This window comes from Callospermophilus lateralis, chromosome 7 (genome assembly GCF_048772815.1).
Source record: "Callospermophilus lateralis isolate mCalLat2 chromosome 7, mCalLat2.hap1, whole genome shotgun sequence".
Taxonomy (NCBI): Eukaryota; Metazoa; Chordata; class Mammalia; order Rodentia; family Sciuridae; genus Callospermophilus; species Callospermophilus lateralis.
This window is the reverse complement of record NC_135311.1, coordinates 136,936,723-136,954,188: the sequence shown is the minus strand read 5'-3', so window position 1 is coordinate 136,954,188 and position 17,466 is coordinate 136,936,723. Positions and strand designations below refer to the sequence as shown.

Genomic DNA, 17,466 nt, shown 5'->3' with positions numbered 1-17,466 from the left:
GGTGGTTGAGAGGGAGACCTTTCTCAGTAGACCTTTCTGGCTCCTGCTGTTGGACATTGAAGCGGCGTGTGTGCTGCCTGACCAAAGATGGGAAACAAAAAATGGGGATTGAGGGCTGGGAGAGGCCACGTGTGGATTACAGTTTTGTAACAAGGTGAGGCTGAGCCATGTTGGGGAATCTCATGTGGAATCCATAGGTGGAGGACAGAGGGGACTGTGGTGGCTAAGGAGAGATTCTTGTCTGTCCCCTCTGTCTCCTGAGAGCCCGCGGCCCCGGGGAGGAGGGGTTTCCCTCTTGCCCACTTAAAGGTCTCTGAGACTCGAATCCCCCTGCTAGGCTGCATGCTGGCCACCCTCCCTCCCTGTGCACTCACCTCCTGCCACTGAGCTTAAAAGAGGAGTCCTGTTCCTCTGCTTTGGTCATCAAACACCAAGAGGGACAGGTAACCTCTGAGAGCTGGCAAGCACCGGTGAGAGAGGTAGAAGCAGAAGCACTCAGGTGTCTAAAAGCACTTGGTGTCTCCAGGCAGCGCTGGCCAGGCAGTGGTGCTCCCTCTTAGAGTTTGGGGATGTTTCTCTTCCTTCCTCACCCTTTCTCAGATCACTCAGGGCCCCGCTTCCCTAGCACAGCAGCATGCATGGGGGTGCCCTCTGGTCAACCTCCCAGTGGCACTGCAGGCTCATTTCATGGCCGGCATGAAGCCTATGCCACCCAACATTCTGAGAACAGTAGCCCCTGCCCCTCCTTTAATGACAGTCTCCTATGAGGAGGGAGGGTGTTTGCTAGGTGGCCTAGAGATAGCTGAGGGCGTTGGAGTGGACAGTGGTGCCTCCTGGGATCAGATCATGAAAGCACTTTGTGAACTCTGTGTAGGGGAGTGCAGTCGGGAGGTCTCTCCTGTGCACCTGGGATGTCCCTCAGGAGCTGTGGGGACTCGGATGTGCTAGGCCCCCTTTTTCCATAGGGGAGGACTCTCAGTGGATGTCTGAAACTGTAGGTAAGACTGAACCTTCTGTGTACAGTTTTTCCCCCATACATTCATATCTATAATAAAGTTTAATTTATAAGTTAGGCACAGTAAGATGAACAATAATGAAATAGCACAATTATAACAATATGTTATAATAAAAATTATCTGAATGTGTTCTCTCTTAAAATATTGTGTCGTACCATTGATTTTAGCAAGCTCAGCATATGATTATTTTTCTTTCTGTATTGAGAACTTTTGCCACTAAAGGTTTTTCTTTGGCATATCCAGATTGCCAGCCTCACTACTTTTATATTTTGGAGCCATTGTTGAGTTACATGGGGGTGACTTGAACGTAACCACTGTGACCGTGAGACGGCCGTCTGATAACCGAGATAGCTAAGTGACTAAAGGGCAGGTAGCACATTCAGCATGGCTGTGATGGACAGAGTTGTGATCCACAAGCTAGGTGGGACAGGGTGGGATAGCTGAGGTTTCACCACGCTACTCAGAATGGTATGCAATTCAAATCTTGGGAATTGGGGGTTTTTTTGGAATTGTTCGTTTACTATTTTTGGACTACAGTTGACCACAGGTAACTGAAAGGGACGCTGCAGGTAACGGGGGTGGGGGTGTTGATCTAAAGGGAATTGGTTCAGGAACCAGTTCCTCAACAACAGCAGCAAATTCTTCTGAGATGGCTCCAAACTCCATTCCTTGGCCTCCATCCTAGCCCAGACCCTCTTTGCCTTTGTGTGTCCTTGCAGAGTTCTCCCCAGCTTTCATGCTTCCGGGACTCCACTTCTGCCTTGTCCTCAGAGCCACCCACGCTGCTGTCCTAGAGCAGATCCCATCACGACACTTACCCAGATCCTGCAGTGTCTCCCCCCTGCTGGTGAAATGGTGTTCAGACTCCTGGGCCCTGTCTTTTCCTTCCCACCCGCAGGTAGATTTGACTCCCTGTGTTCTCCTGGACACTCTTCCTGCAGTTCTTTTGACCAGAGCATCTCTTCTCCCCTGCTGAGGCCCAGGTGCTCATCAGGTCCACACTGACCCACTCTCTTTACTTTATGCCTGTTTTTCCCTTGTCCCAGAACCACAGGTCTTGGTCTTTACCTCCTCCAAGACCCTGCTGACCCCTGGTCTCTTCCCCCCGCTACCCCCACAGGCACATGCCCTGGATAGGCTCTGTCACTCTGTGAAGTTGCCTTGCTCCATCCTTCGGAGACTTGTGTCTTCTGTCTTTTCTCCCCAGCTACATGTGAGAGCAGAGCAGGGAGGTCACCTTGGTCTGTGGTGCCCTCGATGATCTTTCTCTGGAGTAGGGCGTCTGCACATGTGGTTCTGTACACCAAGGTGTGTTCACGCCATCCTCATAGGGCCCTGCCTCCTAGCTCCATGCTGGGCACTCAGCTCACTGCTGCTGCATACCTCTGCCCAGCATGCACAGCTGAGGCCAGATGACTAGCTGTCTCTGCTGTCCCCAGTGAGGCAGATGGTTCGCAAAGCCTGGGAAGAGAAGGGGACAAAGCTGAACTGATACTTCTGACAGTCACAGCTGTGTACCCCACTTGCCCATCTGCTGAGTCACACACTTGCCTCTCCCCAGGGAAGGATGCTGGGTGTCCCCCCTGACTCTGCCTCCTTTCTCTCACTATCAGGCCCTGTAGGTTCCCGGTGGCGAGATTATGGTGCGTTGGCCATCATCATGGCGGGAATTGCATTTGGCTTTCATCAGCTTTACAAGGTAAGTTGTCTTCCCAGAGGCTACAGGTGCTCTACCTGCTGCCCTGGCAGTCAGCTCCCCTCTCCCAGCTCTTGGTTTACCTCCTGCACAGAGGTGCTGTCCTTGGGGTGCTGCAGGCACAGGAGGGAATGCGCACCCAGGCCTGGCAGGCACAGGCCCCTCCTCTCCTCTCCACTCCTGAGTCTCTACTCACAGGGTGACCTTGAGGTCTGTCCATTGCAGTCTTGGTCGGGCACTTAGAATGGTGCCTGATGTGTAATTTGTGAGGGACAAATTAAGAGCATGGACGCTGGGCGCCATCTGCCTGTGTTAAACCCTGGCTCTGCCCGGAGAAACTGACCACAGGCTCATCTGTAAAATTAGTATAAAACAGATGGTCCCCAACTTACGATAGTCACCTTTACAATGGTGCAGAAGCACACCCATTGCAACCCTTGCTGTGTACCTTCAGTGCAATATTCAGTAAATCACACGAGATTGTCAACATCTTATTGTAAGAGAGACTGTTAGACGATTTTACCCACCGTCAGCTGATGTGCATGTTTTAGGCACGTTGAAGGTAGCCTGGGAGATGAGGTGTATTGCATCATTGTTGATGTCCAGTACTTCATTGTGACATGACTCCCTCTCCTCATCATTGAGGAGCAGCTGCAGTACCTGCTTCATGAGATTGTAATGAAGAGCACAGGAAAGTGCTGAGACAAGCGGCTGACTCACTGGAAGCACCCCAAACTCCATTGTTCTACCTTAGTATTTAAAGCCAGGTTGGGGAACCTCAGTGTAGCCATGTTCGTGGGATCGCCTTGTCTTCCAGGGAATGTATAACGTAGGATTCCTCAGGACTCATAAGCAGAGTTGATTGCTTACCACAGAACCTAGGCACCAAGCAAACATTTACTTTGTTGACACCAGTGAAAAGGCCCACCTTGGATATGAAGAAATGAGTCTTTTCTAGAAGGTGAAGAGCCAGGTTGGGTCTCAGGTCCAAGATCTGCTCAACCTGGAGGCCACCCAGGGCCTGAATGAATTCCAGACTCACCATTGTGACTTTTAGCAAGTGAAATACATTTAAACCTTGCATCCTGGGATTCTTAGTTTGGGGCTTAATACAAAAGCTAATGGCAGAGTTATAGCAGAATAACATTTTTTTCAGTGGAATATCTGTTGCTGTAGTTGGAAATTGCCATGTAGAAATCCGGAAGCAACTTCTTAGCAAAGGAAACAATCAGTAACGTGATGAGAGAGCCTACAGAATGGGGAAAAATCTTTATCACACACACCTCAGATAGAGCACTAGTCTCCAGGATATATAAAGAACTCAAAAAACTTAACACACACACACACAAACAACAAACTGAATAACCCAATCAGTTCAGCTAAGAAACTGCACAGACTTTTAGAGAAGACGAAATACAATCCATCAACAAACATATGAAAAAATGTTCATCATCTCTAGCAATTAGAGACATGCAAGTCAAAACTACTCTAAGATTTCATCTCACTCCAGTCAGAATGGCAGCTGTCAAGAATACAAACAATAATAAGTTTTGGTGAGGGTGTGGGGGGAAAAGGTATGCTACATAGTTGGTGGTACTGCAAATTGGTGCAACCACTATGGAAAAGCCATATGGAGATTCCTCAGAAAACTTGGAATGGATCCACCATTTGACCCACCTATCCCACTCCTTGGTTTATACCCAAAGGACTTAAAATCAGCCTACTGTAGTGACTCAGCCACATTAATGTTTATAGCAGCTCAGTTCACAGTAGCTTAACTATGGAACCAACCTAAATGCCTTCAACAGATGAATGGATAAAGAAAATGTGGCACATATATATAATGGAATATTACTCAGCCTTAAAGAAGAATGAAATGATACCATTTGCAGGAAAATGGATGGAACTAGAGAATATCATGCTAAATGAAATAAGCCAATCCCCCCCAAAACGAGAGCTGAATATTTTCTCTGATAAGCAGATGCTGATTCATAGTGGGGGTGGAGGGATAGAGAAGAATGAAGGAACTTTGGTTTGTGTAGGAGGAGTGAGAGGAGAGGAGTGGAGTTGTGGGGTTGGGAAGGACAGTAGAAGGAGACAGACATTATTACCGTGTATATATGCACGATCACACTGGAGGAGTGATCTGAACTGTGGACAGCCAGAGGAAGGAGAAGTTGTGCTCCATTTGTGTACAGTGTGTCAAATGCATTCTGCTGTCAAATAGATTAATTAATTTTTAAAAATCTGGAAGCAAATTGTTCTGTATCTTAGAACTCCCTCCTCTGAGTGGATACCCACCCGTTTCTTGTGTGTGGACGGCTTCTTCCAAATCACTGGCACAGATAGGCACCAGGAAGGATAATATGACAACACACAGCTTTCCAACGAGTGCCTCGGCCCTGTGAGCCCCACAGGCTCAGGCCTCAGGCCACAGGCCACGGCGCAGGCCCTGAGGGGAGCAGGAAGCACAGCCCCTTGGTGTAGGTGCACCAGAGGGCTGCTGTCCATTTTCACAGAGCTCCGGGCTCTCGCCTGTTTGTTTGTTTGTTTGTTTGTTTGTTTTGGTTTGGTTTTTAAATTTTTTTTTAAGTTGTAGATGGACAGAATGCCTATATTTTATTTGTTTATTTTTATGAGGTACTGAGGATCAAACTCAGTGCCTCACGCATACTAGGCAAGCGTTCCTCTGAGCTATATAGCTCCAGCCCCTCTCACCTGCTTTATAAAAGAAAGACATTGAAATGTTGGTCACAGTGGTGACTGAAGAATTTCTGGAACAGAGCTGGGCGCAGTGGCACACACTTATAATCCCAGCAACGTGGGAGGCTGAGGCAGGAGGATTGCAAGTTCAAGGCCAGCCTCAGCAATTTTAGCAAGGCCCTAAGCAACTTAAAATTCAAAAGAAATTCTCAAAATTCAATAGAAAGCGCTGGGGATGTGTTTCAGTACATCACCTCTGTATTCAATCCCCAGTACTAAAAAAGAAAAAAAATAAAGAATTTCTAGAATATTTGTTAATAGTTTTTTTAAATTAAAAGGAGAGGGGCTGGGGTTGTGGCTCAGTGGTAGAGTGCCTGCCTCACATGTGTGAGGCACTGGGTTCAATTCTCAGCACCGCATATAAATAAATGAATAAAATAAAAGTTTATCAACACTAAAAAATATTTTTTAAAAAATTAAAAGAAGAAAAAAGAAAGTGGGAAGAAGCCACCCTCTTGCTGCACACATGCATAAGACTTAGGCTGAACAGGGCATATGCCTCTTGTCACTTCTGACCTCAGAAATGGAGCCCACAGTTGTTTACATGTGTGAGAGTTTCTTGACTTTTATACTTAGGGAATTTTCCACCTGCAACGTCAGACTACATTTGATGAGTTTTAGCTCAGTTGTGAGTAATAACTCACAGGTTGGCTGAAAAGCACTTTGCAAAATAGAAAATGCTTCTACACTTAAGCTGAATGATGGTCTTCACTTAGGAGTCACTCCTGAAATGAGCTCTCCCACAAACCCCCTGTGAAGGGCCTTCTCCTTCCCCATACAGAAGCCTTAATGGAGAAGTTTCCATCTTTTTTCCCCATCTGGGGCCCAAATAGACTAAGAAACAAAGCACCCTTGTGTGGCCCAGCCAGGCCCACGCCGTGTGAGCTCTAGCACCCTCCTTTTCAAGTTGCACTGGGTCTCGCTCCTCTCAAATAGGGGGCCTCGTGGGTCGAAGGACATTTGCCTCATCCTGCTCTCCAGTGGCCTGCTGCCTACCTCTGCCCTTCCACACCCCTGTTCCAAGTCTCACAGCAGGGTGTCCAGCTATGCCCTTGCCTTCTTCCCAGTGCTCAGAGGACCGGGTGTTCAGGGTTCTTATTTGGTGGCATCACAGTCGCCAGGTGCAGCTTACTCCCTGGGGTACCTGTGAGAAGTGAGTTGTTTGTCTCTGAAGAAGGAGGCTGCTTCTGAGGATTCAGCCTTGGTTAGCAAAGACCAAGTGATCTCGGGAGACCACGGTATCATCCCCTACTAAAAGCCAGGGCCCTGAAGTCTGCAGCTGATTTCCCTTTAGTTTCTTGAGTAAGTTTTTATTCATTTAATTTTAATAATTTGTTTTGAAGGGTGAAACAGGAGGCTGCCAACAGCATTGTTTTCCTATATATCCTTCCACATTTTCATCTTACAACTTTTAAAGTAGAATTTAAAATTTTTGTCATAAAAATATGACATCACTAATAACAGTTTCCTGTCACAGCGGACCAGACTGGTTTGCCTGGGGCCAGGTTGCCGCTGTGTGGCGGAGCTTGCCCGACAGGTGCCACACCCTGGGTTCTGTCCCCAGTGCACACGCATGTGCACATGCACACTGGTTTCTTCGTCCCTGTTCTCTCCTGATCCTTGTCCTTATTCAGACAGAATTTTAGATGGTTATAATCGCAGTCTTGTAACTTTTTCAAGTATTTTGTTCGCTTATGGATGTGCCAGGGTTCCCCAAACCTGGGGAGGACGAGGGAAAGTTGGGTGGCAGGATTTGAGAGACGGATGTCAGGTACCTGCTTGCACACCGCTCCTGCCCCTCTCCTTCTTGCAGAAGTACCTGCTGCCCCTCATCCTGGGTGGCCGCGAGGACAGGAAGCAGCTGGAGAGGATGGCGGCGAGTCTCTCTGAGCTGAGTGGCAGCGTGGCCCAGACAGGTAAAGATTAATGACTCCATCAAGTCACCCCTCAAAGCCTTCTCCACGCAGCCCCTTCGCGGCCCCTCCCCTCTCCCTCCGTCTCCACTTTATGTGGTGACTTCATTTATCTGCTCTGAGAATCTGTTCACATTTGCAAATGAAGCCGCCGTCATTTCGGTTTAATTTGAAATTGCTTGTTTACTGTCGGCGCGGCCTCAATTAATTATGTTTTTACGGAAAGGCTCCCAACCTCAGAATATTAATAAGGGGAATAAAATGACAGCCTTTCTAAGGGCTGTAAAGTTCATTTTTAATTTCTGCTTCTATGAGGTTTTCAGGGGGGTTTTCAGTGATTTCCCCCCTTCCCTCTAAGAGTCCAAGGCAGGGTCAGGAGAGTCTGTAATTACTGTGGCTCCTGGGACCCCGGCCACCTCCTCTGTTATCGACTCCACAGGGCTGGCGTTCATTACTCGCTGCCCCACGATGGCCCAGATTAGCTGGGACCTGTCGCGCCAGAGGTGGCTCTGCTCCGTTATAAGCTTGTTTACCAGGTGGAGCTCTGCATCTCAAACCCCGAGGCAGGCGGGAGCCTCCTGTCCAGGCAGCCCATGTCCCTCAGGGGCACCTTCGTGAAATCCTCAGAAGTCTGTAGCATGTATCTGTCACACTGGCATTTGCTCCTAGGAGGGTGACGCGGTGATACCTGGTCCCAGGGACCACGTGACAGTGGGGTCTAGGCAGACAGCCTCGGGGTGGGAGTAGGATAGGAAGGCGCACTGGAGACAGGGTCCGCGGTTTCACTCCTCCTGGATGTGGCGGAAGCCTGAGCCTCAGCCTTCTCAGGCTGAACATGCCCTGAGCTCCCAAGGACACGGCTAGGCCCATGAGATGAGTGAGGCAGTGAGAGGGGCCGGGAGAGCCAGGACGGCGCAGCCCGCGTGATTAGAGGGAGAGGCTGGACCGGTGTGCTGTTGACCACGGACAAGCTCACAGTAGAAAGAGTGGAAATCTGGAGGGCAGGTCCAGCGCAGGTGGGTTTCCAGGGCGCAGATGAGTCATCAGAGGTGAGGGGGCGGGGCCTGCAGATAAATGAACCGAAGCAGGAATAGGGGCTGCCCTCAGGCATGGGGACTGAGGAGGGAGTCTGTGGGCACCATCTCACCAGACGCCACACTCTCTTCCCCAGTGACTCAGGTACAGACGACACTGGCCTCTGTCCAGGAGCTGCTGAGGCAGCAGCAGCAGAAGGTCCAGGAGCTGGCCCACGAGCTCGCCACCGCCAAGGTACTTACCTCTGGGCCCTGGGTTCCCCCAGGCCCGGTCTGTCCTGTCCAGCTCTTCGCCCTGGTCCTTGTGCCCCAGGTCTGAATGTTGTCTTCCAAGGTCTGAATGTCCTTCACCTGCCATCTGCTGTCTAACCTTTCCTGTGGAAAAGGGAGGCATCATCGTACACTTAGATGGCAGTTACCCATTGAGGCCACCCTTCCTGTCACCTCCCAACAGGAGAGGGAAGAAAGCTGCCCTTTTCTTTGTGACCTCTGATGACAGCCACACCCCCACAGCTCTGGACGCCATCATCGTAGGTGCCTGTAGTTGGGCTGCAAGTCACAGGGAGAATATGAGGGGACAGAAGGGAGAAGTGTACAGTTTCCCAGCAACCCCTGTGCCCGCCCCAGGCGCATGGGCTAACCTTGCCTCAAGTATGTGGGCTTGGGTGATCCCAGTGGAATGGGAACCACCCAGGATCGACTGAGGAAGTTTTCCATGCCTTATTGCCCAAATCTGCAGCAGTCTGGGCAGTATCAGACTGAGGGATCCATCTGCTGGGTTAGAATCCTCACTTTCCTACTTGCTAGCTGTGGGCCCACAGGTAAGTTACTTAACTTCTCTGAGTCTTCCTCATGTATACAATGGAGCTATAATGGTTCCTGCTTTGCTGGATTGTGGATGTGCTTAGAACACTGCCTGACTTCGGTCAGGTCTCAGGGTTGCAGGCCCTGGTTTTCATGGGTGTATGATAGCATCATCATGGCTTAGGCAGGCAGGGCCCAGGAGACAGTGGTCCGGTGGCTCCATAATGTCCTCTAAAGGATTTCACCCAGTCTGTTCTGCTAAGGGAAGACACCTTCAATGCACTAGATTGCAAAACCAGGAAAGTGGATCACTTCCTGCTTCTGATAGAGTCTGAGGTACCTCTTGTGAAGACCCAAGAACCCCCTCCCGATGTCTCTCCCACACACAGGTGTTGCCTCACCCCCTCCTCAGGTGGCTGCAGCCCCTGTGGGTCCCTGTGGCAGCAGCCTTCACCCCACTTGGTTATCTTTTGGATCAGTGGCCGTCAGTGGCCAGCAGCCATTCTGGAAACTGGGAAATTGCTTTCAGACCTTAAACATTAAGATTAAGACCACGTGTTGAATTTGAAGGCGGGTGGGGTGGGCTTGTCCTGGTGGCTGAGATGGCCCCATAGAACTCCTCCGCTTGCTGTTCTCAAGCCCCTCCCCCTCCAGGCTTCTGTCCCCCTCTTGGTGATGAAGTGGGGTTCTCCAGCCTGGCATCTAAACACATGTGAGGACTTTGGTTACCCCATAAACCAAAGACTCAGAGCTGTGTTTTCTCAGCTGTGATGTAAGTTTTTATATCTGGCTTCCAAACTCCTACTGGAGCACTGTAAAAAATTAAAAAGAAGAGCTTTAAGTAATTTAAAAAACCTACATAAAACTGAAGGCTGCGAGTTTTCGACAACTGTTTTTTAAAGAGATTGGCTAAAAAGCCCCAGATGTCAGATTTTATTTCTGAATCCTGGCATCTGGCAGCACATGCATTTGGTAATCGGAGTCCTGTGCAGGCCGGGAGTGGAAGTCGCTCCTGCTTGATGGGCTGCTGTAGCTTCCAGGGCGCAGAGGAGCTCATCAACAGCTTCTGTGCCCTCGTCATCTGCTGATCTGGAGTGGGGACCCTGCAGGGTTGTGTGTGAGGGTGGCAGCCATGGGCCCGCATTCTCCTGGACTGCAGGTTTCCTTCCCCCTGGGCGGTCTCAGCTGGGTGGGCCTGCAGTCGCCACTGTGCATTGGGGAAAGAGCCAGGCTCACCCCATCTGGAGGCAGCCTCCAGCTCAGGGAGGCAGGCACTTGAGCTGAGGCCTCCTGGCCGGGGTGGACCACTATATACCCACCACACTCACCCCAGCAGCTTGGCCACCCGCAGCTCCCATGCGGGGTGGTGGGATTGGCTCTCCTCTTGTCCATCTGTCCTGACACGATTTGCCAAAAGCCAAGTGCAGCAGTCCTGTGTGAAGGAAGTTCTGTCCTGGCCCTCTGGGGAAAGGGCAGCTCAGAGTCTAGGGGCTGTTCTCTTCTCTGTTCTGCAACCAGAGTCATCCCAAAGAAGGGATGTGATTGGGTAGCATGACCTGCAGGTGGCTTTGCAGACAGGGAGGAGCAGTCCTGGGATGTCCTCTGGCCCCCAGGACCCTCTAGAGACCAGACCTCACCTAGCAGGACCAGGAGGTCCCCAGCAGCCCCAAGCAGCCCAGCATGTGGTGAAGCCTGTCCTCCAGGCTGCAGGAGTGGCCCACAGGGGTTGAGGTGCCCCAGCCTCTCTGATGCCCAGTGTGGCTTCCAGGCTCAGGAACACCAGTTTTGAGGCCACCCCGGCTCAGCCCCTTGCTCGCTTCCAAGGGGCATTTCTTTTGGAAGGAGTGGGATTTAGTTTTTATTGTTCTTTTGTTTTAATGAGCATTTCAAACACAGAAGGGAGGGCATTACTCACTCCAGCAGACCCCTGCCCATCCTCCAGGTGTCACCCCTCCTCATCCTCCAGGTGTCACCCCTCCTTTCAGATACCACAGTAAGTCTCCCTGAAAGATGAGAGCTCACGCATTATGTCACTTACAAACCCACAGTACCACGGTGCTGCCTGTCCTGTGCCCTTAGACACCCAGAGCCCAGGGAGTGTGGGTTTGAAGGGAGTCACCTCCGGCAGTGCCAGGCCCTTCACACAGGATCGCCAGGCTGTGGCCAGATAAAATGTGCCAGCTGCTATTGCCTTCAGGGTGCTCCTAAGCCACACCTTGCCCACTCGGGTGGCTTGGGGGTGCCGTTCTGACCTGCATCTCCTGTGTTTTGACTTTCAGGCCACCACATCCACCAACTGGATCCTGGAGTCCCAGAATATCAACGAACTCAAGTCGGAAATTAACTCCTTAAAAGGGCTTCTTTTAAATCGGTAGGCGAGAAGGCTCGGGTTCCACCTTATCTAGGTCCCTGCTTGGGACAGCAAGCAGCAGAGAGCTCCTAGGCTGGCCTCGCAGCGGTGGGGAGCTCAGGGCTCCCCGAGGGCTCCCCAGGCAGCTTCTGACTGAGCTGTGGGATTCTGGCACTGAGTGCAGAGACCTGGGAGCTTCTTCTTCCCTCCCCAGAGCCCTTCTCCCTCCAGGCTGACAGTTGGCGGCACCCACAACGGTTTTGAAATAGCAGTGGCTCTCTGGACCTCTGAGGCTAGGAGCAGAGGGCACTCCCTCTCGGTTCCTCCTGAAGCAGGGGCTCCTAGAGGCAGGCTCCCCCTCCCCCTTCCTGAGCCCAGACAACCTCAGTGACAGCTTTGCCCAGAGAAAGTCCCAGTGAGGGCCACTTAGTTCGAGGAGGTCTCCACGGGCAGAACAGTCCTCGCCTCCCTCCGCCTTCCCTGGTATTCCTCTGCTGTCCCTCCACAGGGCAGCCCTGATGGTAAGGTGACCAGCTTTTCCTGGTTTGCCCAGGCCTGACCTGATCTTAAAGCTGGAAGTCCAGTGTCCCAGGAGCCTCTTTGTCCTGGGAAACCAGGAAGCGTGGTCATCCCACACGAGCGGCACCCTGGCAGCCCTTATCTGGATGCTGTCCTTCCTCCACTGGACTTGGGGTTCAGTGGCGCCCAATGTGGGACCTTCATAGGGATCAAGGATGGAGGGTGTTGGGATTGGGTAGCCAGAGACCTCATTTTCAAACACGCCTGCCCTGTGCTCCCTGAGGAAGAGAATATGTCCTCAGAACAGGTGAGGGGCCCCGGGGGCCCGAGGGTGATTAGTAGAAGAGATCTTTCCTGACCTTGGTGGTGGAGAGACCAGGCAGTTGGGGAACTCTGAGCAGGTGGAGTTCCTCACTGGCTTTGTGCCGCTGAGGCTAGTGAAGGCTGGGGTGTGCGCCCACTGAGGTGGAGGCTGTTTCTGCGGCTAGTGCTGGCTGCCCAGAGTGGGAACAGGGCTTTGTCCCCTGGGTCCATACAGGGATGGGCCTGCAAGTCACAGAACTTCACTTCTAAGCAGTTGCCAAGTAGGCCTGGCCTCCCAGGTCCCCCCTGGAATGGGCTTTGGTCTGGGCTGGCTGCTGGCTCAGGGCCTAGAAGGGAACACGGAAGCAGAAAGGGAAACCTGTCTGTTCCCTGTCGCTTGGACTCAGAGGCTTTCTACCAACATGCACCAAGTTACCTCTTGATGCTGATGTCTGAGCCTCAGCCAGTGGCCACCTTCTGCCCAGGCCATAGACAAGTTAGTGTCGAGGTCCGTGTGTCCCAAGCCCTGATCCGAGCCCTTGTAGCCCCTGCTTCCTTCCTTTGCTGCCCCTGGGGTGGAGGCAGGGCAATGCTGGGTCAGGAGCTCGACAGCCTCACTCTAGGCAGGGGAGGCCCCAGAGCCCCCCATGCGGCCGGGCATCCTGTGGGCAGCGCAGGGGCTCTGGCATCCTTCTTAGCAGCCTCCGTTGTGCCAAGAGGTTTGTTCTCTGGTCCCCTGCTGGGTATCCCTGGGAGCACTGTTCCCATCATGGCTCTAGGGGGTCAGTGAAGGAGGGGCTGTGATGGGGAGCCCAGCTGGGGTCACCAACCTCGGCCTGGCCCCCTGCTCTCCCCTGCCAGGAGACAGTTCCCGCCATCCCCGTCAGCCCCGAAGATCCCCTCCTGGCAGATTCCAGTCAAATCGCCGTCACCCTCCAGCCCTGCAGCCGTGAACCACCACAGCAGCAGTGACATCTCACCAGTCAGCAACGAGTCCACGTCCCCCTCGCCTGGGAAGGAGAGCCACAGTCCCGAGGGCTCCACGGCCACCTACCACCTGCTAGGCCCCCCAGAGGAAGGCGAGGGCGTGGTGGACGTGAAGGGCCAGGTGAGGATGGAGGTGCAGGGTGAGGAAGAGAAGAGGGAGGACAAGGAGGATGAGGAGGACGAGGAGGACGACGATGTGAGCCACGTGGATGAGGAGGATGTCCTGGGGGTGCAGAGGGAGGACCGCAGAGGTGGGGATGGGCAGATCAACGAGCAGGTGGAGAAGCTGCGGCGGCCCGAGGGTGCCAGCAACGAGAATGAGCGGGACTAGGGCCTCTCCCAGGGACACCGTCCAGCTGTGGGCTCTGGGCTCTGGGCTCTGGCTCTGGGCGGGGATGGCCTCAAGCCAAGGCCTAGGCAGAGCTGTGCTTGGCTGCAGAGCGTGAGGCTCCCGTTTCTGTCCACATCTGCGTCTCACCTGAGCAGCATCCCAGGCCCAGCCCACACCCCACTCAGCTCAGCCCAAGCAGGTGGCTTTGCCTTCTCACCGCCAGGCCGAGGACACCAAGCCTCGGAGCCCCACCCCCGGCAATGTCTCCTCGGGGTGTTGGCCGGCTGAGCGACTGGACTGAGCTGACCGTGCATGGCAAGAGCTCATGTGGTTACCTGCCTTCTTCCGGTGGGGAGGAGCCACAGTCCCTTGGTCTCTGCTGTCCCTGCTCTGTCCTCTAGGCCTGGCCCATGGCTCACTCTTCGCGCTGTTTCCAGAAGCCAGAGCCCTGGACCCATTCCCCCTCAGCAACAGCCTGCCAGGGCCAGCCTCCCCACAGCTGGGCCCTGCCTGACAGGTGGGCACCTGTCCCCACCCCAGCCCACACGCCCTGGCATCCTCTCCAACAAATGAAATCACACTGCGCTTCAGACCGTCCTCGCCGGCTGTGTTGTGGTTCAGCTGATCCCGTGGGGAGACGTGATTTTCGCTCCATGGCAGGGCCAAGTGGCAGAGCCTTCCTGACCAACAGCCATGTCTGTCCTTCCCACCAAGGAACATGTTCATTTGTGTGATCATGTATAGATTTCAGAATATAAGATATGATTGTATATAATTGTAATAAATACGAGTCGCCACTATTTAACTCCTGCCTGTGGCTCCCTGTCTGCTGAGGGCCCTTTGTGCCCCCTGAGGACTGCTCAGAAGCACCCCAGCTGAGCCCCAAGAAGGGCCAGAGGGACATGGGGAGGGCGAGGGGCCTGGGCAGCCTCTGCCCCCGCGACCCCGGGGCCTTCCCCAGGGCTGCTCACCCGGAACTGCAGGAGTCCTTCCTGTGCAGGCCGCAGGGGGCGACGTCCTGGGAGCTGCAGGGCCTCCTTGGCCTCCTTGGTGCAGACCTGGTGTGAGCGTGGTGAGCTTCTTCCTTAAATGGACGCGCGTTCCCAGGAGCGGGTGTCCTCTGCCTCGTCTCTGCGCCCTCCCTGCCTCCCTCTAACCTTCACAGAACATGGAGCGCAAACCTGAGCCAGCAGCTCCTGCCAAGGGCCGCTCGGTGCTCCTCGAGTCCGCCTGGGCCGGGCCTGGGACTGCTGGCACTGCCCTGTCTGGGCCTCCTGTGGACACAGCCCAGAAATGGCACAGGCCCTGGCCACCACTGCAGGTGGCCACAGCGGGGTGCAAGCTCCCCCAGTGGCCTCCCAGGCCCTGGCCAGACTGAGGGACTTGGCCTCAGGGCAGTTTTATTCCAGGAGAGAGAGGTCACAGCCCTGCTGCGGGGCCCACTGAGGCAGCAAGTGGCCCTGCCTGTCTGGCCCTGAGGGGGCAGGCTTGTCCTCTGTCCTCATCACCTCAGGTGACACTCCTCAGGTCTGTTTCCCCAGCCATGTGACCCTTAGGGACCTGCACGGCCTGGTGAGAGCCATCCCTGCACTTGTCCTCTTGCTTCGTCCCCTGCCCCCTTGCATCCCTGAGAATCTCAGCTCTGGGGTGACCAGCCTGCCGGAGAGGGGACCCTGTGTTCTCAGGAAACCAAGGAATCCCAGCCTTGGTGGCCAGGCCGACTGACCTTGGCTGCTCCAGCAGAGGGCAGGGTGTGGCCCCGCCAGGGCAGCTGGTGCCGGGCCTTCCCCCTTTGGCTGCTGTGCTGCTGTCCCTCCATGGTGAGTGGGGACATGGCTGCTGAGAAGACAGGACTCCCTTGGGAGTTTTTGTCATAGTTGTTAAACTTCCAGGGTCCCTCCTCGTGAGACCAGAGAACAGGTGTCCAGGGGAAGGTCGAGGCAGGGGAGGCGCTGGCCACGACCAGGACCTCGCGATCCCTCCCCCTCAAGACCTGGGCCCTGAAAGAGGGGTCCTGGGCTTCACCGTTCCTGAGGTGGGGGCGGCAGGGCCACCTCAGGGCACGTATTCGTAGCCCAGGGGTCAGCAGGAGGGAAAGTCCCCAGCTCAAGCAGGGAGGAGAAGGGGTGAGAACCTGGGGCCCCAGGCCTTTGCCCCTCAGGTCCTGAGCACCGAGTTCTGCTTTTGAGGACAGAGAGTCTGGCATGACTTCAGGGAGAGGAAAACCCCTCCCCAAAACACTCAAGTGCTGCCTAATAAAGGCTGTTGCTGGACCAGGGCGGACGGCCCTGCGGAAAAAAAGCCTTTCATTAGAAAAATAATGCATTTCATCCAAATAAGGTAAAAATATTTGGAATGGGGCAGAAGTGAGCAGCAGGCAACGCCTGTCAGGCCCTCTCTGGAAGGGAGTAGATTATTAAACTCAATTACAACGTCTTTTTATAAAGCGCCCGTTAGGAACAGACTAGCCTAGCGCCTGGAGGCCACGGGCCAGCTGTCCTGACCCCCCCAACAGGCTCCCCTCCGACTCCGGGGTCTCCCTAGCACTGGGTGACTTGTGGGACTCCCTTGGACAGGGGCATTTTTGGGAAGGACAAGGGCCCTCCTTTGGCTTTCGAGCCACCCAAAGAGGAGGCCAGGCCAGGAGCATCCTAGGGGCTTGCGCGGGCCTGACCCTCCTGCAGGGAGGCCCCAGGCCAGGCCCAGAGCAGGTAGTCACCCGTGAAAATCTCAGTTCCTGGGGTGACCATCTGCAGCCCGTGTCCCGGGACCTCTTGGGTGGGAAAAGGGGGCGTTCTGAGTTGGGGGAAGGGGCTACCAAATTTGTGTCCACAAGTGTTGACCTTTTTCCTTCTGCGGAAGTACATGTCTGCTGATGAGGACGGCTAGTGGACAGGGCAGGGAAGGAGAGTCCCCTCCCACCCCTCCGGTTTTGCTGTGCTGTGTGGTGGGTCTCGTAATTTGTTTTAAAATAAAAACAGAAGCTCTCCTCAGAGCTGTGCGCTTGTCTGTCCTGAACAGTGGGCGGACTGGCTGTCCTCGGGGGTCCTCACACCCCCGCCCTGCCCCCCTCCCAAAGCCCATGCTGGCGCCATCTGCTTGCAGAGAAGAGGGAGGGGGCGTGGGGCAGTGCAGAGGTGCCTGTGAGACCCCCTCAGGTGAAGCATCCACCTGGGGCGGGCACCAGGCCCTGGCCGCCCCACGGGCCTGACCCTCCTTTCCAACAGGAAGAGCAAAGCCACTCTTCTGTCCCTGCTCAGCGCAGGTGTGTCTTACCCTGGGGGCAGTGGCCTCCTGGCCAAGGAGAATGTCTAGAAACAGGGCCAGGTCCAGGCAGGAGCCGCCGGCCTCCACGGGCACCGCCCTGCGCCTGCCACACCAGGCCACTGTTCTTGACGCTCTTTCTTATCAAAATGAGTTTGAAATCTCAGCCAGCGTTTGGGGTGATTTGACCTAAAGCGTGAAGGAGCACCTGTGAGTCCTCCCCCTCCCAGCAGCCAGGACTTGTTAGGGCTTCATCGCGAGTGGCCTGAGCCTTTCTTTCTCCATGGCCAGTGCTGCCAGGAAGGACGTCTTCATAGTGGCGGATGCTGGGTCCCCTGGTGAACGCCAGTAGCCCCAGCTGGAAATTTCGGCACAAGTTTATGGAGAGTCTTTGATCGGGAACTGGGGTCTCCCTCCAGGTATGGGCTGTGGGCCCAGGGGACATCAAGCAGCCAGCGATGGCCACATCAACTGTCCTCTGCCTCC

The 17,466-nt window shown here is 54.1% G+C and overlaps 1 protein-coding gene across 1 annotated transcript in view; it reads left to right on the top strand.

Annotated features, from left to right (window-relative positions):
• Positions 1 to 14,521, top strand: part of Pex14 (peroxisomal biogenesis factor 14) — a 136,889-nt gene extending 122,368 nt beyond the window's left edge. The window contains exons 5-9 of the mRNA XM_076861318.2: positions 2,630 to 2,715; positions 7,289 to 7,391; positions 8,560 to 8,657; positions 11,506 to 11,597; positions 13,260 to 14,521. Coding sequence (XP_076717433.1) covers positions 2,630 to 2,715; positions 7,289 to 7,391; positions 8,560 to 8,657; positions 11,506 to 11,597; positions 13,260 to 13,716 — 836 coding nt within the window. The 3' untranslated portion in view covers positions 13,717 to 14,521. The remainder of the gene's footprint in view (positions 1 to 2,629; positions 2,716 to 7,288; positions 7,392 to 8,559; positions 8,658 to 11,505; positions 11,598 to 13,259) is intronic.
• The last annotated feature ends 2,945 nt before the right edge of the window (positions 14,522 to 17,466 follow it).